The following is a 26064-nucleotide window of genomic DNA, read 5'->3' on the forward strand; positions in this document are numbered from 1 at the left end:
CGGGGGTCGCGCGCGGGCCGCGAGGGGCGGGGTCGGAGCGCGAGCGCCGCCGCCTCCCCGGTCCCGTCCTCGCCCGCTCCGGCGGCGGCCGCGGGCGCATGCGCGGAGCGACGACTCCCTGCGGGCCCCCCCGCCCCTGCGCCTGCGCGCCCGCCACGCGCGGTCGCGGCCTTCCTCGCGGAAGTGACGCCCGGGGGGCGCGCGCCCCCTGGCGGCGGGAGGGCGGCAGGACACGTCGGGGGATCCTGGGGGGCGCGCGGGATCCATCGGGACACAGGGACCGCGACACGGGGAGAGGGGCCTGTCTGGGACAGCCGGCTGGCTCCTCGGAGACGGAGGCCGCGGGGCGGTGTCGCTGCTCCCTGGAGAACTCTGTCACTCCCCCGCCTAAAAACACGGTCGTCTGGTAGGGGCACCACACGAGATCAGAGATAAATAAAGGCCCCATTGGTTCAAGCAGCGCAAAGTCGGCCTTGAGACTGAAAAGTGAGCTTGGTTCACAGAATCACAGAATATGCCAAGTTGGAAGGGGCCCACAAGGATCATCGAGTCCAACCCTTAGCCCTGCACAGGACAACCCCAAGACACACAATATTCCTTGAGAACGTTGTGCAAACACTTCTTGAACTCTGTCAGCCTTGGTGCTGTGACCACTTCCCTGAGGAGCCTGTTCCAGTGCCCAACCACCCTCTGGGTGAAGAACATTTTCCTAATATCCAACCTAAACCTTCCCTGACACAACTTCAGGCCATTCCCTCTGGTCCTGTCACTGGTTCTTGAAAAATAAGCCAGAAGAAGCAAAGCTGGAATACAAATAAAGCCCAGTGGTTTAAACAGGACAAAGCTCATGGTGGTCTGTGGGGTCTGGGAGGGCAATAGGAGGAGGACAATGCTGGAAATGAAAAGTATATTGTTGTGCTCTGCTTTGCAAGGCGTCAGGGAGAGCTCGGGGACTGGAGGAGGAAAGAGTGAGCTGCTGCCAGGGAGCACGGTGGGAGGAGATGGATGTATGGAAACCTTCACTAGTCGCTGGAAGGAAGGTTTAGGACCAGTTTCCCAGGTGGGAGGACAGCAAAGTACCAGCACAGATTGCAGAGGCAGAGACTTCTGAGTCTCCCTTTGTCTCCAGGGCTGGTCACACAGATTCCTGTCAGGAATGGCATGCATGTTGTGAGGCTCACTTACAATTGGTGTTTGAGAAGTGCTCTGAGGACAGGAGATGTTCTTGAGACCCAGCAGCACATCAGCAGGTCATGGGTGGAGCCTCTGAGAAGGAACTCCCTGCATTGTGCAGCTCCACCCTGGGTGTGTTTCCTCCAAACAGACACTTGCTGGAGGAGTCAAACTTCTGCTTTGGAACAAGGATGAAAGATGGGAATTTTCACATCTCAGAGCTGTTTGCTTGATCTAGCAGCCTGCTTGCACATTTAGGGACACCATCACAGCATCTTACAGACTGTGGAGCTGTTGCACTCACTACCTTATGATGGAAAATCAGCCTGTTGAAGTTAAAATCTTCATCTGCTCCCAAGTATGTGCAACACCAAGTGTAAAATTGCACCAGTGCTCTGCTCTCCAGCCCGTCCCTTCAGAGATGAAGGTGCCTGGACTCCTAAACCAGTGAATGTTCTACAGCATCTCTTTTCTTCAAACAAAGCAGCATTGGGTGACACGGGATTGCAGGCATCGTGTTCTATTTGTTCAAACATCTGATGAGGCCACAGGACAGTCCAGGCCTGAGCTCTCCCTGCACCTGGAGCTGCCACAACTGGCAGGACTGAGCCATCTGGGTGCTCGCTGCAGGGCAAGCTCGTGTAGGGAAGAGCACGGAGCTGCAAGCTGGAAGCTGCTTTCACAGGGATGTAGTGCCAGAGAAGTTGGGTCCTGTGGGGCCAGAGGAGCTTGGGGAGGTGCAGGGAGCCAGGCAGTGGAATGTCCTGCCTTTGTGTCAAGCAGTGAAGGTGAGACTCACTGCTGTTGCTGTAAGAAGCAGCAACCAAAGGCCCTGGCTGGTGCAGCGGTGGCTTTACAGGGGTGTACAACGTCTGTGTGGGCAGCACAGAGACACTCAGGGTCCCCCAGTGCCGCTGGGCAAGGGAGAGGAGGATGAGGTGGAGGGTAAGAGCAGCCCTTTGCCATACTGTCTCAATGGCTGGCTGAGCAACAGGGGCTTAGAAGGAGTGACAGCACCCCCTTACCACAGCAGCTGCCATGGGGAATGTAAGGAGTCGACATCAGGGAGGGACTGCCAGGAGCTGATGGTGCACTCCTGTATTCAACCTGGGGGACACTGCAAGGAGTAGCTGCCTGTCAGAGCAACACAAGGGGGACTTGAATTTGAAAGTGTTGGATTTAAATTAGCTCTAAAGGGCAAATGAAGGAAGCGTGGGGAATAAACAAGGGAATTAGAGATGTGCACATGCCTGCAGGGCTGTGATCTCATGGGCACCCTGGAGATGTAGTAGGATGGCTCCTATGACTGGAGTGTTGAAAGGATACAGGATCTTGAGGAAGGACAGGCAGGGGGCATGAGGAGAGGTTGTTGCCCTCTCTGTCAGTGACCAGTGGGAGTTCATGGAGCTCTGCCTGCAGATGAATGAGGAGCTGACCGAGGGGTTAAGGGTCAGGATTAAAGAGAGAGCAGGGACAGGTGACGTTAAAGTGGGGGTCTGCTACAGGCCACCCAGCCAGGAAGACTGAGTGGATGAAACTGCCTATAGACAGGAGGGGCCACACGTTCACAGTTCCTGGTCCTCACAGAGGATTTCAATAACCCTGACATCTGTTGGAGGGACAACGCAGCAGGGCAAAAGCAGTCCAGGAGGTTCCTGGAATGCATTGACAGTAACTTCCTTCTCCAAGTGATAGAGGAGCCAAGGAGGAGAAGTGCTATGCTGGACCTTTTGCTCACCAACAAGGAGGGCTGATGGGGAATGTGAAGCTCAAAGGGAGCCTTGGCTGCAGGGACCATGAAGTGTTGGAGTTCAAGATCCTTAGGGCAGTGAGGAGGGCACATAGCACATTGCTGCTTCCTTGGACTTCAGGAGGGCAGACTTTGGCCCCTTCAGGGATCTGGTTGGTAGAGTACAATGGGATAAAGCCCTGGAAGGAAGAAGGGCCCAAGAAAGCTGGTTGATATTCAAGGATCACCTCCTCCAAGCTCAGGAGTGATGCATCCCAACAGAGAGAAAGTTGGGCAGAAGTGCCAGGAGGCCTGTGTGAATGAACAAGGAGCTTAAACACTAAAAGAAAGCCTACAGAGGGTGGAAGCAGGGGCAGGAAGCCTGGGAGGAATACAGAGAGGTTGTCCAAGCAGCCAGGGATCAGGTTAAAGGACCTAAAGCCCTGGTAGAATTAAATGTGGCCAGGGACATCAAGGACAACAAGAAAAGCTTCTGTAGGTATGTTGGTGGTAAAAGGAAGACAAGGAAAAATGAGGACCCTCTCCGGAGGGAAAGGGGAGACCTGGTTACCCGAGACATGGAGATGGCTGAGGTACTCAGTGACTTTTTTGCCTCTGTCTTCACCAGCAAGTGATCCAGCCACACTGCTTGAGTTGCAGAAGGCAAAGGCAGGGATGGGGAGACTGAAGAATCACCCATTGTAGGAGAGGGTCAGGTTCAAGGCCATCTAAGGCACCTGAAGGTGCACAGTCCACAGGACCTGATGAGATGCATCCATGGATCCTGGGGGAACTGCTGGATGAAGTGGCTAAACCACTATCTATCACATTTGAGAAATTGTAGCATTCTGGTGAAATGTCCATTGACCTGAAAAGGGGAAACAACCCCATTTTTAAAAAGGAAGAAAAGAAAGATCCAGGGAAATACAGGCCGGTCAGTCTCACCTCTGTGCCTGGCAAGAGCAAGTCCTTCTGGAAACTCTGCTAAGGCACAAGAGAAATGAGGTGATTGGTGACAGCCAACATGGCTTCACTAAGGGCAAATCTTGCCTGACAGATTTGGTCAGAGAATAGATTGAGAGCAGCCCTGAGGAGGACTCAGGGGTCCTGGTGGATGAAAAGCTGGGCATGGCCCAGCAATGTGCACCTGCAGCCCAGAAAGCCAACCACACTCTGGGCTGCATCAAAAGCAATGTGGCCAGCAGGTCTAGGGAGAGGATTCTGCCCCTCTGCTCTGCCGTTGTGAGACCCAACCTGCAGCGCTGCATGGAGCTATGGGGCCCCCAACATAAGAAGTACATGGACCTGTTGGAGCGAGTCCAGAGGAGGACCATAAAGATGATGAAAGGGCTGGAGCACCTCTACATATTATGAAGATGGGCATTGCTCAGCCTGGAAAGGAAAGGTCTTTGAGGACACCTTCTATCAGCAGTCCAGTACTTGCAAGGGGCCTGCAAGAGAGCTGGAGAGGGACTTTTGGCAAGGGTGTGTAGTGATAGGACAAGGGGAATGGCTTTAAACTGAGAGAGGAGAGATTTAGGTTAGATATTACAAAGAAATACTTCATTGTGAAGGTGGTGAGGCACTGGAGCAGGTTGCCCAGAGAAATTGTGGATGCCTCATCCCTGGAAGTATTTAAGGCCAGGTTGGATGGGGTTTTGAGCAACCTAGCAGAAGATGTCCCTGCACATGGCAGGAGGGTTGGAACTAGATGGTCTTTAAGGTCCCTTCTGACTCAAACCATTCAATGATTCTATGAAAATCTGCACCCAAGGAGGGAAGAAGATCTCTAGCAACAGTAATGCAGCTGTAGGAGATGATGCTGAGCAGACAGCATTGCTGTCCACAGTGAGGACTAGTGTCTCCCTCTCCAGACACATTTTCACAGCTTCTTCTACACCCCTCAATAGATGACACAGGCCTGAAACATTACTCCCTATAACCAGTATTTTAGGTCAAGCTGGAATGTTTCCTTGAAGGGAAGCAAGAGGTTTTGGCACATTCCTGTTTTTACCAGCTGTTTTCCCTTCCTTTTCACAAGCAATCCTTCAAAAACCAACAGGGCTATTTCTAAAGCTGAACCCTGTCAGGTGTAAGAAATCACAGAATCAACTAGGTTGGAAAAGACCTCTCAGATCACTGAATCCAACTTTTGACCTAACACCCCCTTGTCAACTAGACCATGGCACTAAGTGCCACATCCAGGCTTTTCTTAAGCACCTTCAGGGACACTGACTCCACCACCTCTCTGGCCAGCCCATTCCACTGCCCAGTCACTCTTTCTGTGAAGAACTTCTTCCTAATGTCCAACCTAAAGCTCCCCTATCGCAGCTTACGACTGTGTCCTCTTGTCCTATTGCTGGTTGCCTGAGAAAAGAGACTGATACCAACCTGGGGTATCAACCCTGGGTACAACCTCCTTTCAGGTAGTTGTAGAGAGTGATGTGGTCTCCCCTGAGCCTCTTCCTCTCCAGGCTAAACAATCCCAGCTCCTTTAGCCACTCCTCAAAGGACCCTTCACCAGCCTCATTCCTAAATTGAGGGGCCCATAACTGGACACTCAAGGTGCAGCCTCACCAGTGCCAAGTACAGGGAAAAAAATCACTTCCCTAGTTCTGCTGGTCACACTGTTCCTGACGCAGGCCAGGATGCCATTGGCCTTCTTGGCCACCTGGGCACACTACTGGCTCATGTTCAGCTTCCTGTCAATCCAAACTCCCAGGTCTCTTTCTGCCTGGCTGCTCTCCAGCCACTCTGTCTCCAGCCTGCAGCGCTGCAGGGGGTTGTTGTGGCCAAAGTGCAGGACCCGGCACTTGGTCTTGTTGAACCTCATCCTGTTGGCAATGCTCCCTGCCTGGGGGACACATCCATCCCCACAAGTGCTCACAGCATTGCTGGGCTCCCCCAACCCCAGTACAAGCTCCCAGTGGCAAAGCTACAGGCAGCCAGCAACATGTACTTCACCTTGCACAGCTCTTGGTTTCAGTCAAGGGCTGTGGAATGCAAATTTGAACCTGAACTCCTTCTTTTTCATATCACTAGATCCTGTTTCTGCCAGAGGCAGGCAGCACCATATGGAGAGACAGGCAAGGAAAAGGTAAAAGCAGTGTTCATTCCCATGTTCCCAGGAGTACTTCTGCAAGATACAAACCATTCCAGTGCTTGCTTTGCTCTCTGTAAGAATGCTCAGTTTGGATGGAGGCCCAAGCTCAGCCCCTGCCCTAATCAGACCTTGCTGCCAGGCTGGCAAGTGCCCTATCATGCTGTCACATTACCACAAGACACTGCCTGCTCACAGCTCAGACCATGAGCTAGAAGCCAGCTTCAAGGGGCTGGGAAAAGAGAAAGGGAAGCCACACAGGCTGTTAGAGGAGCTGTGGCAACCACCTATAGACAGAGGCCTTGCTCTAACCTCATGGAGCTTGTGATGGGATTTGCTGGCACTGACTGTGCCCCCATCCATCAGCCACACACCAGTCGCAGTTGTAGGCCAGGGTGGGGGTGGTGTAAGCTCCCATCGAGCATGGCTCAAGAAAAGTTTCAGTTCAAGGTTAACTGCAGGTCTAGCAAAGGAGACCTTTTGATTTACCAGAGGCCCAGGCTCCTGGGCTCAGCTGAGGGCAGCTGTCAGCAGAGTAGTCAAGCATCTTGAGAGGGGGAGAGGCAGTTTTGTGGCACAAACCCCAAATCCTGCAACAGGACAATTCCTCAAAAAAGCAGGAACCCTTCACTTCTTATCTCTAAGGCTGGAGAGCAGCATGGGAACAGCAAAGCTGTCCTGAGTATACCAACAGATTGGGAACACGCCTGCCCTAGCACAATGCTCTCCTTCTTCCCACATGTCACTACCCTGTCCTCTTTATTTTTAGCTCTTCCAGCTGCATCCCAGTGTGCATGCTTGTACCAAAAATGCTCAGCCAGAATAAAAAACAATAGCCCTTAGCTTCTGGTGCCTGTAATTCAGCAGTGGCCTGAGAAACTTGGCCCAGCTGCTGCAGAACCCTCACAGGAGGAAGCACGTTTATAGCACCATCAGCTATACTGTACTTTGTTAAAGCTGAGCTACTTTCTGCATGTCAAAGTGAGGAACAACCCACAGGAGGCAGGATGGAAATCCCCCTTGGGGATTTCACAAGGGTGCTGTGAAACACACACAAATTCTCGCCTTTTCTGAGAATTCGGTTTCTCAGCAGTGGGACTTGCACTGCCACCTCTCCCACAGCCTGAGCTGTGGCTCAGTACAAGGAACAGCTGAGATGGGGCCAGCAGAGGGAGTGACCTTGAGGCCCATAGGCAGAAAAAAACCCTCCTGGAAGAAAAAAAAATAAAATCAGTTTTGCAATCAACTGAGGTGGAAAAGCAGGCAATGGAGGGAAGAAACCAAGCAAACTGGAATTTGGAAAGACTTGACTCAAATACATATATCCACTGCCTAAAGGCCAAAAGGGCTGACCCTCCAGTGCCAGCCAAAATTGAGTTGAAATCCAGCAATCTGACCGTTCATACATTCAGAAATGCCCAGCTTCTGTGTTTGGCACAACCATTTAATAGCAGAATTCAAAACTCAGTATGTTCCATTTTAGTCTTATGTGGAAAATCAGTGCAGGTGATAATCTAATTGTACAACAACATGTTAAAAAAATTTATTTTACATTATATACATTAGGGAACATATTTCAAAGCATTATCAATCACAACAATAAAGCAGGCCATAAATCACTTTTAATTTAGTTTGGTTTTAGTGTATATTATCACAATAAAATATAAAGAACATATACAAAAAAAAGGAGTCATATGTGTGCATTTTGCTTAAAACTTGGCATTTACACACTCCACTGGAAAATAGCAATCAAAAATACTTCTGATCAAAACTAAGTTCCCGTGATGCGTAGTAACCATTGTATTGTTTGAATGAGGTAGTAACTAAATTATTTTGGCCATGTGTTAACATCCTAAAATCAAGAAAAGTGTGAAAATGGTTATAAGGCCAAAAAAAAGTCAAAATGGCAACATCTTTGAGCCATTTCCACAATGTGGAATGTTGCTCCTTTTCATCGTGATATGAAACTATTTAGCAAGACGAACAGTATTACTAATTTTTATCATTGTATACACTAATAATTCAAACATCTATTGCAGAATTACAGCCAGGTACCACTAGTCTGGGACTGACACCCATCCATAAGGTATTGTTTTCAAGCATAGAGAAGTAATCATAAGGAAAGTTTTAATTAAATATAAAAATACAGGTGTTTAACTGGTTTGTTTCACAAAGAAAACTACCCAAGTAAACAAAAAAAGGAACTTTGAAGCCCAAGTCATATCCACAAAGTCACAGCTTACCTTTGTGACTAAATACATCACATCTTAATATATTGTGCAAACATGAACACCAGTGTGTTGTATCGAAATTAAAACAAGATTGTAATCTGATTACAGCCTTGGTTACAATTTCTAAAAGTTAATATTTATTTGTATTAGTAAATTACATATAATAAAATACAATAGTGTTGCTAAATGTACTATACTTGTTGCTAGCATCCCACTTTATAATAAACACATGAGACGTCCTTATAATAGTACCCCGATTTAATTTTTGCATCCTCAGTGACTTTTACATCTGTACAGGTAAGACACTTGTACTAAACAGGAGGACCTCTATCTACAGAAAGTCAGTGTAGGGCTTCAGCAAGAAGTTTCACTGAAAAATACTGCATATGTACAAAGATTACATAACAGTAAATTAAGCACTTCTGTGGTATTATAATGCTTCTGTGTCCATACCACAAACAATTCTCGTCTTCCTCTCATGCCACAATAAATTATAAAGTAACTGAAGTGGGGTTACTGCAGCTTTTGTGCAATTGCAGCCAGTCACAAGTGCTGCTGCAGCAGGAGTGTTCTCTTGTCACGGTGAGCTGCCTGCCACGTGCTGTTCTCAGTAACTGTTCTCATGCCCTGCCAGGATATACAAATTGCTGTTGGCTGTTGGGTTGTCCGTCGGCCTGCTCTCCAGCACCACGACCCTAAAATGAAAATTAAAAAAGCCACAATGTCAAGTAAGCCTTCATTTAAAAACAATCCTGGATATAACTGTAAACATTCTTTCCCAAGATCCAGCTGACTGGTTGTCATTTCCCTTTCCCTGGATGCCTCTAGTCCAAAAGCCACTCAAACCAAGCTCGCAGTCTTGTACAGAGCAAGGTCTCCAAGAATCTCCCACAGCCTCTCTGGGCTCCTGCTGCACTGCTGAACCACCACAATGTTTTCCCCTCTTTTATCCAGCTGGAATTTCCTTTGCTGTAACATATCCCTGTTGCCTCTCATCCTTTCAGTGAGGGCTTCTGAAGAGGGTCCATCACTCCCCTACTTCCCAGGTTTGTGCTTTCCTGGAGCATTGCAAAGCGAATCCATTAATCAGGCTCCAGTTCTCAAGGTTGTTAGTCTGCCCTTTGCCATTGGAATGGCAGATGAGCAAAGATGACATTTCTGTGAGCATTTCTAGTCTTTCCCTGAGCCTATGTAAGCCAACCCACAGAAACTTCCTCCAGCTCTGAAAGTCCCAGAGACAAAAATCTGCAGGCCTTGAGAATCCCCAAGGAAAAGATCCCTCTTACTCTTTTTCTTGCCACCCACTTTCAGCCATCACTGTAGACAGGAACTGGGTTAGCTGGACTACATCCATAAGGGATGTCCTAGATCAAACCCTTCTCTTCAGAGAAGAGAAATTAGCAGTCACAATTTTGTTTCACAAACTGTTAGAGATTTTTTCATCAGGCAAATTGCTAAATGGACCTCTGAATGAATTCTCCTCCACAAACACCCCAAAGTGAAGGTAGATTGTGGGAAATTCAGATCCACCTATTGTGCATTCACACAGGGAAGTTTGCTTGCTTCAAAACTATTGCTCAGAAAATCTCCCCTCTGCTCAATGTGCTCCACAAAGGGAATGACACCTCATGCCATGAGGCAATTCCCTCTTCACCAGAAGAAAGCAACATGCAAGCTTTTATTAGACTGACATCAGGTTTTTGGCTTCTCAGAACCCCAGTTCCTATGAACTGCCTAGAAAATGACATGTTACTGGAAAATGGTTTCACAGCTCAAGCACAAAACAGGAGAGAGCTGAAAGGAAAAGGGTATATGAAGAAATTGGAATTAATGTTTATTGCAGTGCAAACTCTTTAAACATTGTCTCAGACTTGACAGACTATTAGAGCAAGCCAGAAATAGATGGGACCATATTTGGGGAAGAGGACATTATTTTTACAAGGTAATTTTTTGCAATGTCATTCTAAGATGACACATGAGTTTACTCTAAGCAGCATAAGACAGAGACAATTCTCAAAAGAAAAATTAAAGCCTATCTTTGTACTTGTGAATTCATTACTGGTGAAACTGTCATATCAGCATGCACTCCCCAGAAGACAAAAACACTGCTGTTTCCGTGGCTGTTACAGAAGTACAAAGTTCGAAAACAGGACAGAGAAAGTTGAGGAAGTCAGTGACACTCCTAAAACAGCAGTTACTGACTCAGCAAGCTGCTATCTGATGGGTCACACAGACATGGTGTTAGTGTCCTGCAAAGCAGACACCAAAGAACAGCTACACTGGGAGTTACCAAGAGCTCTTACAAGACCTGAGCTGTTACACTGGGAGAAAAACTGGTAGATTTCCTTTCTGGAGGTGAAAGCGAGATATTTAAATTTTTAAGTATTTTTTGCATTTTGTCTCCAGAAGCAGATCTTGATGAGCTACTGCAGCAGAGCATCTGAAAGTAAAGATTTCATCAAATTAAACAAAAGAATTAAGTACAAAAAGGAAAACACTCCTGGAGATTGTGACTGCAGCTGAGTAAGAGCTTGTTGCATGGCTGAGTACTTCTGGAAGCCCATAAACACTTTTAGAAGACTTTTTGTTATTTACTGAAGAAAGAGAAACTCAAAGGACTGGAAGGTAGACAGGTACACAAAGAATTTGCAAGAAGCAAGGAAAAAGAACTTTTACAAGGTAGGAGAACACATATTATTCTTTTATTTCAGCATGCCATGTTTACTTAATTTCTTACCTGTCCGATCCCAGAAGCCTGAATATCCTCGTATTATCAGAAATTTCTTGTGTGATCTATACAATAAAAATAAGTATTTACATGTTAAGTGCATAAGTGTTTTTGTTTTTAAAATCAGCCTGGAGGAAAAAATTGACTGTGACTGATTTTACCAACTGACTGCTGATTTAAATCCGATAGACAATTTAATGCAACTGTCATTTTTAAATGAAATATAAGTTTTCTGTAATTCCTCCCACAAGAGCAGGACTCAGCACAGTACTTGAACTACCAGTGCAATTCTCTTTACAGCCATGACTGAAATAGGTAGCTGTAGAGTGCAATTTGTCTCACTCTAGAGTGGATATCCAAAAATGGGTTAGGTAAATCACACATAAAACATATTTTGCTGAAATTCTGAATTACAGTAATAATGCACTAAGATCATATGCTGAAAACCTTCGCAGAGAAACGTAATTAATTTGTGGTACTTATGCTCATTGTGACATTTCAGACTAGTGCCACAGAGCTTTGTTTTCTGTGGGTGAATTGCACTTGTGTGATACATCTTTACGATCACGTGAATATCAAAGCACCCAAAAAACCACACTATTATTCAATAAAGTCAACCAAAGCCCACTGCATGCTCCAAAGGATATCATGTCACATTGTGAACAGGCAGCACTGTTTACAAAGTTCCTTTTCTACACAGCCAAATTTCACATTCTTGAGGAAACCAGAGATTCTTCTCTCCTTCCCAGATCTTAGTAATGTTAGCTGACCTAGTGAATTCACTTCCAGCACAGAGAACGTGCAAGAGAATTTTAATTCACAACAATGAAGTTCTCCACTTTGCTAAGAAAACTACTTCCTGCTTTCTGTGGGGCTGAGCCTGTGCAATCTTTGCCCAAATTTTGAGTGTCTTGTCTCAGAATTCACACAGCTCCCTGTTTCATTCTTCCCACTCAATCAAACCATTGTGTAAGGAAATAACTTTGCCAGCGGCTCAAACCATCCCCAATTAGACCAACTGCATTATATTGGGGAATCTGAACTAATGGTGTCTCCAAAGAAAAAAATGCTGCAAAGTTAGGTCAGTCAGGTTTTTGTCCCGTGTAACCTCTTCCTACATACTACATAGTATAAAATTCCCCAAGAGGAACAAATATGGTCAAGAGCTGAGCCTGGCAGTGAAGGCTTTTCGTATTACAGATGAAAATCAGTTTATTTTTTTCAATGGCTGTGGCTAGTAGGACAGAATAGATAAGGAATTTAAAAAGGCCCAAGAGGTTAACCTAGACATGTTCTACAGAGAAGAAGTTTTAGGTGGCTTGCTTTCTGTCAACAGCCCAGTTCTGCTTTCAGTTCTTCATTTAGGTGCTGTCTTTGGCTCGACAGTAACAAAGCAAGAAGCCAGTGCCCCTGATGCTTTACATGAACAACATCATGCATCCAATGCGTTGCAGCACCCTGGGCATGGCCTCTACCAGCTGGGTCAGAGCTACCGAGTACCAATGGGTGGAGTAATGCACTGAGCCCTGCAGAGTGCTGCCAGGAGGAGACTGGAACCTGAGAAGTGCCCAGGCATCTTCTTCTCAGGGTCGGTGCTAACAGCAGGAAGCTGCAGTTCACCAGTATGAATTGTCAGGAGGACAATCACACCCAGAGATCAAACATGCACAAACGCCACGTGAACCATCTGCACACTTGGAAATAAGTAGTCCCACTTTAGTCTTTGGTTCAACTTCACACAAAGAGCAGACCTACTGTCAGCACAGACTAGGTCAGCTGGGGCTTTGTGCGAGTCAATGGAGTTGCGTAACAGCACGGAGTATCTGAGCTTGGCATGGTGTGACTTACCCTACGTGTACCTTAAAATACAATTAGTCATAATGAGCTCAATTTCTCAGCCAATGAAACACTGATGAAACAACTGATGTAGTTTGTAAACATTCATTAACAACCAAATTAAAAGACTTACTAAAATCCTACAAAGCACAGCATTTTCACTAACAGAGACACAAGGTTTGCAGCAAGAAAAAAAAAGATTTGGGAAGGTACTTATAATGTTTAACTCTGTCTAAAAATCACATCAAACTGGCTAAAAAAGGGACTACTTTAGAAGAAAAATAATCCATGTTTAGGTCAATCTGAGAGTTTTCTCCTGAAAATGGAAAAATACTTCTTGTGAAACCTGGCCACTAAAATCTTCAAAGTATTTGTAAGCCAAGAGAACATGGAAGAAACTAAAAAACATCAGGCAACTCATTTGATGCTGTGACAAAAAGCTAAAGCTTAGCAGTGGAACCACTGGCAAAGCCCAAATTTTGGTATCTGTATGTGAGAGGCTAAGGAACTGACAGTGGTCTTCAAAGCAATTTAAGGTGAAGATTAATGATACCAAGAACTAGGCTTGGATATTTTCTATGGCATCCTGACCTGGTTTCTTGTTTCTGCTTTGCATGTTAGATGTGACGTGGCTCTTGCACAGCTCCACTAATACTTGTAGCTACTGAAAAAAGCTTAGAATGAGACTCTAGCTTCTAGGTCTAACCTGGGAAGTTACTGAAATGTTTTTACTCTTTTTCAGACAACAGCGTTATGCATTTATCCTCTACTTGGTTTACAACAGAAGCCAGAATTTGAAAGAAAATGCAGTACTCACCTCATTTGATCTAAAACTCCTTCCTTGCATGCCGTGTTTCCAGAACGCCAATACACTGTCTTGTAGACAGACTGGTAACAAAGAACGTTGGAATCAGTTTTAAGGCATAACATCAACTTGTGCTTTTAAGGTCAAAAGCATGACTGCAATTTTGAAATCTGTAAACATATGTTTTATTGTATCACATTCATCCACACAGACTGCACAACATCTCACAGGAATCACTGAACCTGCTTCAAAAGTAGCTGCATTTTATTTGTTTAATGAGGAGGGTTTAAAAGTATTTCCACCTAACCCGAAAATGTTCTAGATGTCTAGTCCTAAATGTGTCTTTTCCTTTGAACAGGAAATCCCTTTAATACTTGCAGAAAATATATACTGAATTGTAGCACAAGAGTTCCAGCAATGCTGCAATGCCATTTTTCACTTTCCCAGCAACTCTTGGCTAATATGGTCCTTCTGCAAAACCAATACAAAGCTTTACAGAGCCCTCTGCTTCCCAGCCCTTCCCACCAACATGGTGACAGAGACCTGCATTTGAACCCTATGAAAGGAAGTAGGTCTAGGGCCTTCCTCAAAGAGAAGGCAAGTGTGTAGGACTCCAGGCAGAATCTGTCCCCCTGCATCTCACATCCTGCCTCTGGGTATGCAGGGAAGAGAGCAGTAGTCTTTGGAGACTCTACCAGCACAGAATAAGACACTGGTAGTTCATTTGTGACAAGCACAGTGAGGACTACAATACATGCAGAGCTCCCACAGTGAGCAGCTTCAAGTACACATACTCCTTCCTTCCCCCCATTCCTAACCATCAAGAGCCATGAAAGTAATATCTTCCATGACAATATTTTCTTGTCCTCTTCTCTGTGGGACACTACGTTTGAAGGACCTGAAGCTTTAAAGTTTCTCCTCAGAAATAAACTCCCTCCAACTCCTTACTATTTTAGTTCCCACTGTTCCTCTTCTTCTGGTCCTACCCTCAACCTGTGCACACACCCCTCCTCACCTCTCTTTCAAAAGCATGTGATGCAATGTAGGTAGGTATGTAACCACTGGAGAATTGGCAAAATAACTTATTCTTTCTGTTTCACAAATCTAATTCATTCAGATCCTTTCCAAGGAAATAAAATTTATGTAACCTATGACATATAATTTAGTCTTTGAGCTACTTTATAAAAATGGACTGCATAAACACACATGCAAAATGAGTTAGGCAGGAGTGATTCACAGAGTTTACATAGGTTGTATTAAGGTATTCCTTTAGAGGCTGAAGGTCTCCATCATACTCTCAAGATATTTAGCTTAATCAGGATTATTACTCCATTCAAAGTACTCCTAGGAAAGCACATTACTTAGCATGCTGAAACTTTCACTGGGCCTTCTGACACAACGTGAAATGAGTGAGATAGTGTTTCAAATGCCAGAGACTAGACAGTTAGCACACTAATTATTACTGTCACATTAAGCGAATTAATCATAGAACATCTCAAGTTGGAGGGGACCCATAATCATCACTGAGTCCAACTTCCTGCTCCTCACAGAACTACCTAAAACTAAACCAGATGACTAAGAGCATCGTCCAGATGTTCCTTGAACTCTGACAGGCTTAGTGCTGCGACCACTTCTCTGGGAAGCCCATTATAATGACTGACACCCTCTGAATGAAATGCATTTTCCTAATATCCAACCTGAACTTCCCCATAGGCAGCTACATGTAATTTCCACGTGTCTTATTTCTGGTCACCACAGAGGTGAGACCAGCACCAGCCCCTCCACCACCCCCCTTGAGGAAGCTGTAGACTGTGATGTGATCACCCCTGAGCTGTCTCTTCTCTAGGCTGAACAAACCAAGTGACCTCAGGCTCTCCTCTTAAGTCTTGTCTTCAACACCTGTCACCATCTGGGTCACCCTCCTCTGGACACACTCTAATAGTTTGACATAATTTTTATATTGTGGTGCCCAAAACTGCACAGTGGACTCAAGGTGAGGCTGCACCAGCACAGAGCAGAGTGGGACAATCACCTCCCTTGACCAGGTAGTGATGCTGAGCCTGATGCACCCCAGGACACGGCTGGCCCTTTTGGCTGACTCATCTTCAGACTGCCATCAATCCAAACCCCCAGATCTCTTTCCACAGGGCTGCTCTCCAGCCTCTCATCTGCCAATTTGTACATACAACCAGGATTACCTCATCCCAGGTGTGGAATCTACAACTTACTCTTGTTAAATTTCACATAGTTGGTGATTGCCCAGCTCTATAGTCTACACGGATATCTAAAACTAAGAATGAAATCAAACTTACCTATTGATTCAATCTGAAAGTCAAATGTGAGCTCTGATGACAGTTTGCGGCTGGATTTTAACCTGCCTTGCAGATTCACTATTTTTATGCAGCCTAGACAATAAGTAAGGATATGTTAACCAAGAATTATCTTCAATATATGACCTAATTTAAAGACAGACAGTATGCATGTACATGCATAAACATATATTTAGCTGATACTAAAACTTACAATCCAAACACACCAAAATGGTATCTCTCTCCAGCTGTGTTACATGTACAACACTCGTCTCTGTAGTGTCTATAAAAAAATGATAGTGTTAGTTCATAACATAAATTAGCATGAAATCTGAAATGCAAGTTCTAGAGATTGAGACAATTCGATGGGTTAGTGTTTTTATCTACTTAAAATCTTCATCTTACCAGTGACATTTCTCTTCTCTTAGGCATGTCTACTTATCTAACATGTTGACTGTGACAGGAAAACTGAAGCTAAAATATTAAAGTATGGATTTAATCCAGCCTTTTCTGAGCCACGTCACAGAAGCAAATTCACATGTACATTGTTCTCCCTTCATTCTCTGTTGGTGTAATTTAATATTGCTATTACAAAAAAAGGCAGATATATGTGACTGTGTGACTACACACACTATGCTGTTTCATTGCACTTTTCTTCTGTTTATTTCTAAATCCTGCTACAGACTTACATATTACTACTTAATTCTTGCTGTTATATGCAGACTTTCCATACCAAATCTTCCAAAAATAGCAGATTATTTTCTTATCAAAACTGTTAAAGGAAGGGTTATTTTTTTCTTTTCTGGGTTACAGATGCAGCAGTCTCCATCACAGCCAACAGGGATTTGATCCACAAGTGGACATTTCATCTCAAAAGAGAAGTGTAGTTTTGGTCCATTTGTTTGTTAACATTAAAATTACACATAAAGCAGCTTTTACTAATTCAACGTTACTGCCAGTGATTCTATCTTTCACATAGAAAAGAGAAACTCAGTAAATCCATTAGAGGTGAGAAATTAGAGCATGTTACCTAAAATGCAAAAGCAGCTCTCAGTTAAATTATAAAATCCATGGTTCTGCTGAGAAGCAAAAAAACTCCTCAACAATGGCAGAAATGTGCTCATGAGATGGTCCCTCCATCTCTTTTTTGCTGTTTGGCTTGGAAGGTATACCAAAGGTAGATGCAGCCACAATGAAAGCGTGCAACAGAAAGACTGGAGGATAAACATCTTTGCAACCACAAATGCGATATGGAAACATGCACTGCACTGGCTGAAGGACGTCAGGGGAGAAACCCCCTGGCTAATTTTTTTAAAATATCTTGATCAGACATTTACAAAATAATGTCAAATGTCAAATGATAAAAATTACTATTTGATGGAAACTATTTGAGACCATATAACAGGTTGCACAGAAGTGTGGATGTCCCATCCCTGGTATTGCTCAAGGCCAGGCTGAATGGAGCTCTGAGCAACCTGGTCTAGTGGAAGGCGTTTCTGCCCATAGCAGGGGGGTTGGAAGTAGATGATCTTTAAGGTCTCCCTTCCAATCCAAATCTTTCTGTGATTCTGTATAGTACACACTTTCCTCACTCAAAAAAAACAAAATTAAAAAAAAATCTCTTTGATTGCATTATCACTCTCCTCCCAGCAGGGGACAGGAATAAATCAATCCAACAAAAGGATTTAAACTGGAGCCAAAGAAATAGGAGAAAACAAGAACAGACACAACACGAGAACACACAAGTGATTAAAGGAAATTTAAAAAGTGGGTTTGGAAGGTACGATGCAATGCTAAATTTTCCACATTACAAAAAAACCAAACTGGGAAGGGATTAGTATTCCTGTACAATATTGAGAGAGAAATGACAACAGGACATCTTTCTTCAGCATGTTACTTTTATAGACTCTAGTATAAAGTCACATAGCTACATGAGTGAGTGAAAATAGAAGGCACTGTCTGAAGTCATTAAGTGCATTAACTGGCCATTCACTGCTCCTTTGATTTTTTTGTAACTATGCCTTAAACTGTGTCAAAATCTGATGCTCTTTTCAGCAGCAGGAAAGTCAGTGAGTATCTTCCTGGTAGAAACTGCTGTTCTTAATGAATTTGGCAGTACACACTCAGCTGGACTCCTACCTGTGTATGCCAGCACAGGGCTACGTATAAATTCATCGTGAATAGACAAGGGATCTATGTCTGGTAAAAACAAAGCTTCTAAACCTGCAGGCTATGACTAGGGCTGGTTCACTACTGCATCTAGGTTTAAGGGACAATCGTGAAACTCTAAAAAGGTAATTCTTAGCACACTTCTTAAAGAGAATTTCTGCTGTTGCTCAGACAGTGGCCTCCTCGCTCATGGTGCCCAGACTGGTGACGGGGCAGATACCTGGTTTCCTGCTACCAGTTCTCATAATCCCTTTTGTTTTCCATAAACACCAGAAGAATGCTCTATCTCAGCAGGAGGCTGATAACACCACTTCTAACCACAGTGGCATATTATAGGAGAGCCAAACCACACCTTACAGAGATGTTGAAAGAAATTGCTTAGAACGCAATTCTACTAAAATCTATTAAATAAATAGAAGTCATGGTGCCAGGGTAGAGCACAGAACAGCACAGTGGGTAATAAAGTACAGCGTAATTTATAGAAATGCAAGAAACTCTAACTCTATCCTCTGCTATATCAAAAATCTCAAGAAATCCAATCAGTTTAACAAGTACAAACATCAAAAAAAAGTGCTGTTGTACAAGCAGGTACAACCAGATACTCCTTTAAACAGAGAACTTACAATGATCACTTAGTCTTAATGATTTAACCATTTCCTTCCTCAGTGAAACCCACCTTTTAGTGCTTCAGCTATAACAGAAGAACAAAGAACATCTCTGAATGCAATTACAACAGCACACAAACCTGTTTCTGTAAACCACGAAGAGGTAGAATTTGGGTTGACAGTCTCAAACTTCACCACCTGGTTGAAGTCTCTTCCTCTACTGACACCAACACAAACTAAAGGGAATTCCTGCTCGGGGACTACCAGCATTTCAAACAATCTCAGTGGACAAGGTACAGGAAAATCTATGTGCTAGATTTAGAAACAAAAATAGATATTAGAAGGGAAACAAATGTTGTCTGAGTTGCTATTAGATATTTAAATTGCATAGTAGATTTTATGCCATACATTTTGTAACATTTATGTTTACTTCTTCAGATAACAGGAATTGATAAATATAAAAAGCCTGAGTTAAGTAGTTTAGAGCATCTCATGGTAATTCAGTTAAAATAAGATAGCATGTCTTTCATCATGTGTGTCCTATGCAGCTGCCCACAGATGAAAAGAGTGCTCATCACTGGCTAATAAGCCTCTAAGCCTTCTTTTCCAGGCTGATCAAGTTACAGCAACTGCCTTTCTACAAATATGAGTCCACCCTGGCTCTGTGTCTTCAGGTGGTGTCAGATGGGAAGATAACAAGTACTTCTGGGCACCTCCAGCGTCACAAAACATAGAATAAGTGGCCACCTTCTCTCTGGTATGGGAGCAAGACCATTGTTAAGCAGTTTTATCACTTCACTCTGCCATGTCTCAGTCTGTCACCCAGAGTTTTCTATTGTGAAACGGAAGGGCAATGTTCATGGAGAGAAGGACTCAGTTCTCTGACTGAATTGCACCATAAAAACCATGAACATTCTCGTAAGTATTTTGAGTTAGTTAATATGACACATTTAAATAGCTATTTAAAATATAATTTAACAGAAACCAAGAGAAAATAATAAATCAAGAAATGGCTAATACTTGTATTCTTAACAAGTCACTACAAGATAAAAAGAACTGAACACAAGAGTAATTGTACTTTTACCTTGATTAACATAAATTTTTGCATTGGTTCGACCCATTCTAACAAAACAATGCTAGACTGTAGTGCTCCACAAAGGTACTTGTGGCCTGTGTAGGGATTCCTCACTGTCAAAAAAGGACATAGAATATTAGTGTACTAAGCACATACAAGTTATAAACAATTTCCAACCATGTCACAAAAAAATAGTTGACTGTATACACATTTGAAGTGTCTTGGCTCTACTATGTTGGTTTGCCCAAGCTATCTCGAAATCATCATAAGCAGCTGTTGAAGAATGGCTTTTTCTGTGACACAGACAGTTATTCAGCAGGCAGTGAACAACCACTGTCACTTGAGAACAGCTCAGCTGCCCTTCCAACACCCTCACAGCAAGTCTGAAATCCAGGAGCTCTGTATTTCTGATGAACACTTCTAGATTGTCAGGAAATTCAGCTGAAACTGAAGAACAACAGAAAAGCAGAAGTGCTGCTCTTCCATTGTTTATCAGAACTCAAAAAGGGGCAGAGAACAAAGTTGCAAAATCAGGTACTGTGAAATCTGAAGTTTCTCAACTTCAATTCTACAATATTGACAAAATTTCACTCCTTAAGCACTAGTAACATATCCTTTAAGACAAACAAGTGTTATTTTGTACTTTATACATCTAAAGACCAGATTTTACTGTGCAGCAAAGTGACTGTGGGTCATCAGACACTTCACAACACAGTTTAGATAACAACTGAAATATGCTCATGCTACCTTATCGACACAGAAACTCATCAGCAATCCCTTGGCACCTTAAACATCAGCTCTTAATTTCATTAATCCAATTTCTCCCTCAACATCAGTCAGACTGCCTGCAGACTGCATCAAATAATGCTTGGTGCAACTCTTAGCAAGGCTGAACTCAGCAGCAGAAACCACAAAACAGGCAATTACCAACACCTAAAAGGTGCAGAAAGAAGACCAGACGTGCTTGTCTTTATCTGCCTCCTGTGACACTCCTGCTTCCCCAAGGCCAAAAGCAGACTTATGCTGCCAGCAGGAATGGAGGCTCAGGCTGCACAAAGCAAGCTGTGCAGAGGGGAATCTGTTGTTTCTCCCTTTGGACATGCCTTTTGCAGCCACCCCTTGTTGCCTTCACAAATTATCACTTACACCTCTCATGCAAGAAGGGCTCCAGGCTTATCAGGCTAAGCCATCTCTTGAATGTCAAGACTCTCCCTCATACTGTCAAGTACTACGGCACCCTTGTTAAACTCTGTGCCTGACAGGACAGAAATCACAGGATCACAGAGCAGCACACCACTAGGTTTCTCATTTTATAAAGAGAAACATGGAAACATATGGACTTCCAAATTAATTTTCATGTCAGAAAGCAAGCATTCATACATACTCTGATCCCTGTCACTCCACCCCTTTGGGTGTTCCCTTCAGCATCCATTAACACTCACAGCTTGACTTGGACACTTCAATTAGAGCTCGGGCTGGACATACACACAAATATATCACTATCTATGTATCACTAACACCTTACCATACCCTAGAGATATTAAGAGATATTATCAGGATAAATTACATGCTCTCTTACCACCAAATCTCTGAAAACATCCTGGGTAATAGAACTCCTCACACCAAACATTTGATTATGGAATACCAGGTAGAACATTTCTGGGACACACATAGTTACCTTTCCTGGGATTTTTTCTTTGTTTGTTTGTTTTTTAAATCTATCTTCCCCCCTTAACACAGTGCAACTTTGAGACTTCAGTAGCTGGCACATTACTGAACACATTATAAATGCTTCAGAGACAACACTGTCCTCAAAGAATTGAAAATACTCCTTGCTTTTTATCATCCCATATTGATAACTGAAACTTGTGCTAGGAAGTCATACAGCTTAATCCTGATGATAACTTCTTTAAGTTGCTCCATCCATGATATTAGGTTCTTCCTCAGGACTGGTTTAAATTTTGACACCATTCTGCTTCTCTGCATTTCTTGCAAATTGTCTTTAAATATAAAGAGCTAAATGGGAAAGTTTAATTACTTAAACACAAGGACTAACCTGAATGAGCTCACTGTCTGCAAATGCATAATTTCATAACAATGACAAAAGTCTCTTCTCCCTTCATCTCCTAAACCTGACACGATCATCTTAAATACTGCCACCATTTGCATTGCTTCTTCATACTTATTCTCCAGACCTTTACTTACCAACACAACACTTTTGACACCATTTAGTGTCAGGAATTTTTGTAGATACTGCAAACTTCCTACAAGAGATAAACACAAAATTACTGATCAACCTTAACAACCAAGTGAATTTGATTTTTAGACAGTCACTGATGGAAAAATATTTGCCTCACTAAAAAACTAAAATATATCTGTTTGTATATTTCTTCTCAAAATAATATGCCTAGAACATACATGGTGATCCCTCTGTCAGTATGACGTGCTACTAAGTTATGCAGCATTATGAATGCAGTTAAAAGTCAGGAATGGAGAGGAATAGGTACCTTACTGCCATCAAGTGTCATTTACCACTCTCTCTTGCTGTTTAATTACATGTATTTATACACGTGCCTGGATAGTCTATTGGTTCTGCCGTGATGATTATTCTTTGTAATGCTGTAACTTATTGCATCTTGTGCTGGATACTACACAAACTCCACCTGGTCCTAAGACACTGTAGTTCAAAGACAAGACGTGTGGACACAAGGAGTGTGGGAAATTATGCCATACTGGATAGTTTGCTGGGACACAGTCCTTGCAAACCAATAGTTTAAAGTTGGCACACATTTTCAAAGGCAGCACAGCATTGCATTTCGAGAGGAGGTATGAAGGGGGACTAGAAGGCAGTTTTGCAAGATCTTTTCTCATGTGCAGGGGACACTCCCTGAGAAATCATGAAAACAATTATTTGGAAATTTATCAGATAAGCCAGGGAAGATGTTATTTGCTGGTAGTGGGAATCAGAGTTTCTACACAGTCTAGAAAGACAACAGGCAGTATTGAGACTGGCCACAGTAGTTTTGACAATAAAAATAACTAATTTGATGCTGTGGAAAAGATGGGAATAAGTGGATTGATAGACAGAGGCTGCACTCAAAGCTATGAACTGGGAAAACAGTTGTACAGCATTTCACATGGAGCTGTCCAGAAGTGACTGATAATGCAGCAGGTCTGAGCAGCATGAAAACTGAATACTGGTCACAAATTTTCCTGGGAACAAGTCATGAAAGATTTGAAAGGAACTGCTCAAGAACACTCCAGAGAAAGAAGCTGGAATGGAGACTTAGCACAGGCATATTTTCTGCTACTGAATGTTTGCCTACCAATTATCATAAGTTGAGCTTAGATCATTTTGCAAATGAATATACAAGCCTCACAAATTACTTCAAATCCTATTTTGTATTGCAATTTCTCTACCGAAAACTTTGCTTTTAACATATGTACATTTTTCATGCAGCACTCATCATCACAGTATCCAGGAACTTGTTTAAGAATACACTTTATTGGGGGTCTGGTAGGGAAAAAAAAAAAAAAGATGTTCTTCAGACCTACTTCAGATGTAGGTCTTCTGTCTGGCTAAATGTAACTACACTGAATCCTCATAAGAAGTAAAACAGCAAAACAGATTATCTAAATTAATCTCTCCTGCCTTTGACTGACTGGCTTGGCACTTGCACATTCAGGTTGTGCTGCATTTTTCTTGGGAAGGGACATGACTGGACAAGAAATTTTCTGAGCCCTCTGCAACTCAGGTGAGGTGTCATTCCAGGCTGAATATAATATGAAAGTTTTGCTAGCATGATCCTTATGATAATTACAGTTATCAGCCCACTGCTGATTCAGTCCTCAAACCAAAGTCACCCAGTCAAAGTCACATTTAGAAGAGAAAGGTGCAGAACAGTGGTGCAGGTACACAGAAGACAACAATTCAAAGCACAAATCATCTCTTAGTTATTTAGAATTTACCCTCTAGGAAGAACATAATTTTCAGACAAGCATTGCACCATTATGTTTGCAGATAACTGAACAAGAAGCCTTCCCCGAATCCAAGAATTGTGTTAATAGGCTGTTAATAGAACCAAAGGTAGCAGAGAAACAAGTTTTTTATAATACAATTTCCTAACAAAAATCCTAATATATTAGAAAAACCAGTGTCTCACTATGCACTTTAAGAACCAAAGATTTTTCTGCAAACTAGATTAGTGCTACTACCTCCTCCTCTTGGGATTTGAATGGACTACCAAGGCTTGCTTGGCAGTGTCCTGGTTCTGGTCAGGACAGGTTCTATTTTGATAGTAGCCAGGAAGGGCATGGCTAGGACACAGAGGTTATTCTTTACCACCTCAGGTCATTGCTGGGGACAGGGGAAAGGGAGTCTCTTCCAGGGAAAAAAGGATCCCTTCTGAGTATTGTTTCTGTGTTGCTCTTTCTTGTACCCTCTGTCATTAGTATTGATGCTGTTACTGTTCCTTCTTATCTCATAGCTGTTTCCAGTAAATTGTTCTTGTCTCAACCCATGATCTTTACCTTCTGTGCCTCCAATTCTCCTCTCCATCCCACTGCAGGGGAGGGGGAGGGAAAATGGAGGAGGGAGCACTAAATTGGAGAATACCACTCCTAAACTGACAGGCAGTCAGCACTGTACCCAGTTTCTGGAATTTTGTATGCACTTTTTAGTAAATAAAGTTGGAGGGGAGGGACTGCATGCACAACATACTGTAGGTACCTAGAGGCAAAAGTATCTTCTACACTGGCCTGTGAAAAACGACCAGCCAATGATGAATGTTAAATGTGTGCTCCAGTTCTTCTAGCTTTCAAAAGCCGTGAGCCCATTCCCTCTGCATTACACATCCTCACACTTTTTTTAATAGAATTGAAAGATGTTGCCTAGAGTACCTAATGTAAGATCATTTCTACATGCCTGAAATATCTCAGGTACAATACTGACCACAGGTTTTGTTTAGCACCAAGAACAAGCAGGATTTACCATACTAGACTTGAAAAGAGCTATGCTCTGAGCTATGCCCAGAAACAAGAGGCTACGTGACAAGAAGGTAAGATGTACTAAAAGCCATTTCTTTAATAAGAGTATATTCACATCTTGTTTTGTGCAAATGTAGGGGTTAACCCTCTGATTAATGCACACGTGAGTGCAACTTGTAAACAGAGCTCCACATTATTTGGTATTCCCAGAGTTTCACAAGCATATCCTGAACTCTCACAATTAAGATATTCTGATACATCTGATGAGAGGTACTTACCTGGGAAGTATTCGGTCAGGGAGTTTATGTGCTGGAATAGCAACAGGTAACTTTTGCATTTGCCTTGCATAATCAAAGAGTCCTGGTAGATTATGGGAATAAAGCTGAGAAGCTTTACCTGGAAATTAGAAAACCAACCACACTTCAAATACAAAACCAAATGTTTACCAGCACCACCATTCAAAGATAGCACAGTAACTTACCAGATATTGATAACAAACAATTGTTCATGACATATAACCACGTACACCTTCGAGGAAATAGCTGATAAATGGAAGGAAAAACAAAGAAGTAGTATTCAATTTGATATACACAAGGTATTAATCAATTAGTATCTGCATAGATGACAGGACAAAACTGACTTGATTTTTGCAGCAGAAATTAGCTTAAGCCAAGTAACGTTTACCTGGATTCCAGAGTTAATTCAGAGTAAATCTTAGGCACACATGCGATATTTAACATATGCATTAACATTTAGACAATTAGCACATTTTATACGCATGTCTTCAAGTACACTGTAGTTATTCCACAAGATGTCAATATAAAGATCAATCAATCCTTTTTCAAAAACTTAAAAAAACACTACATTTTCTCCTTCAAAGAAGAAAAGCTTAACAACATAAACTTCAGTAAGTTAAGCATGGTCAACAAACCACAGCCATTCTAAAGCCTGTGATAGTCCAAATCTCTTGACACAATTAAAAGTGGCACTTTGAAGGGACTTTCCACCTGGATTTCACTTCAGACATCAACAGATGCAACAAGTGGTCAAGGCAAAACTGTTACTTGTCAAATCCCGCAATTACTAAAAAGATGAGGATGAAAGCAACAAGACGTCCCTTAAAAAAAACAAACAAACAAAACCAAACCACAATTACTTTTTTTCCCTCTCACCTAACTTCTGGAACTTACTGGCACAAGATGTCATGGAGGTGGAAAGTATCAACAGCCTAAACAAGGGATTAGACATACTTATGTTCAGCAGGTCCAAAAATGGACACAAAAAACAATTAGGTAGGGATCCTCCAACATCTCTGATT

The 26064-nt window shown here is 43.0% G+C and overlaps 1 protein-coding gene across 6 annotated transcripts in view; it reads right to left on the reverse strand.

Moving 5' to 3' along the window:
- Positions 1–7428: 7428 nt before the first annotated feature.
- Positions 7429–26064, reverse strand: part of MAP4K3 (mitogen-activated protein kinase kinase kinase kinase 3) — a 74993-nt gene continuing 56357 nt past the window's right edge. For 5 of the 6 annotated variants that reach the window (XM_027697054.1, XM_027697055.1, XM_027697053.1 and 2 more), the window contains 10 exons: positions 25228–25288; positions 25025–25142; positions 21966–22024; positions 19770–19873; positions 18826–18997; positions 16126–16194; positions 15915–16007; positions 13615–13685; positions 10971–11026; positions 7429–8928 (listed from right to left, as the gene is read on the reverse strand). In XM_027697054.1, coding sequence (XP_027552855.1) covers positions 8841–8928; positions 10971–11026; positions 13615–13685; positions 15915–16007; positions 16126–16194; positions 18826–18997; positions 19770–19873; positions 21966–22024; positions 25025–25142; positions 25228–25288 — 891 coding nt within the window. In that variant the 3' untranslated portion in view covers positions 7429–8840. The remainder of the gene's footprint in view (positions 8929–10970; positions 11027–13614; positions 13686–15914; positions 16008–16125; positions 16195–18825; positions 18998–19769; positions 19874–21965; positions 22025–25024; positions 25143–25227; positions 25289–26064) is intronic. The other variant, XM_027697051.1, reaches the window with a different exon arrangement.

The sequence above is a fragment of the Neopelma chrysocephalum genome, unplaced genomic scaffold (genome assembly GCF_003984885.1).
Source record: "Neopelma chrysocephalum unplaced genomic scaffold, ASM398488v2 Primary Assembly neopelma1_117, whole genome shotgun sequence".
Classification (NCBI taxonomy): domain Eukaryota; kingdom Metazoa; phylum Chordata; class Aves; order Passeriformes; family Pipridae; genus Neopelma; species Neopelma chrysocephalum.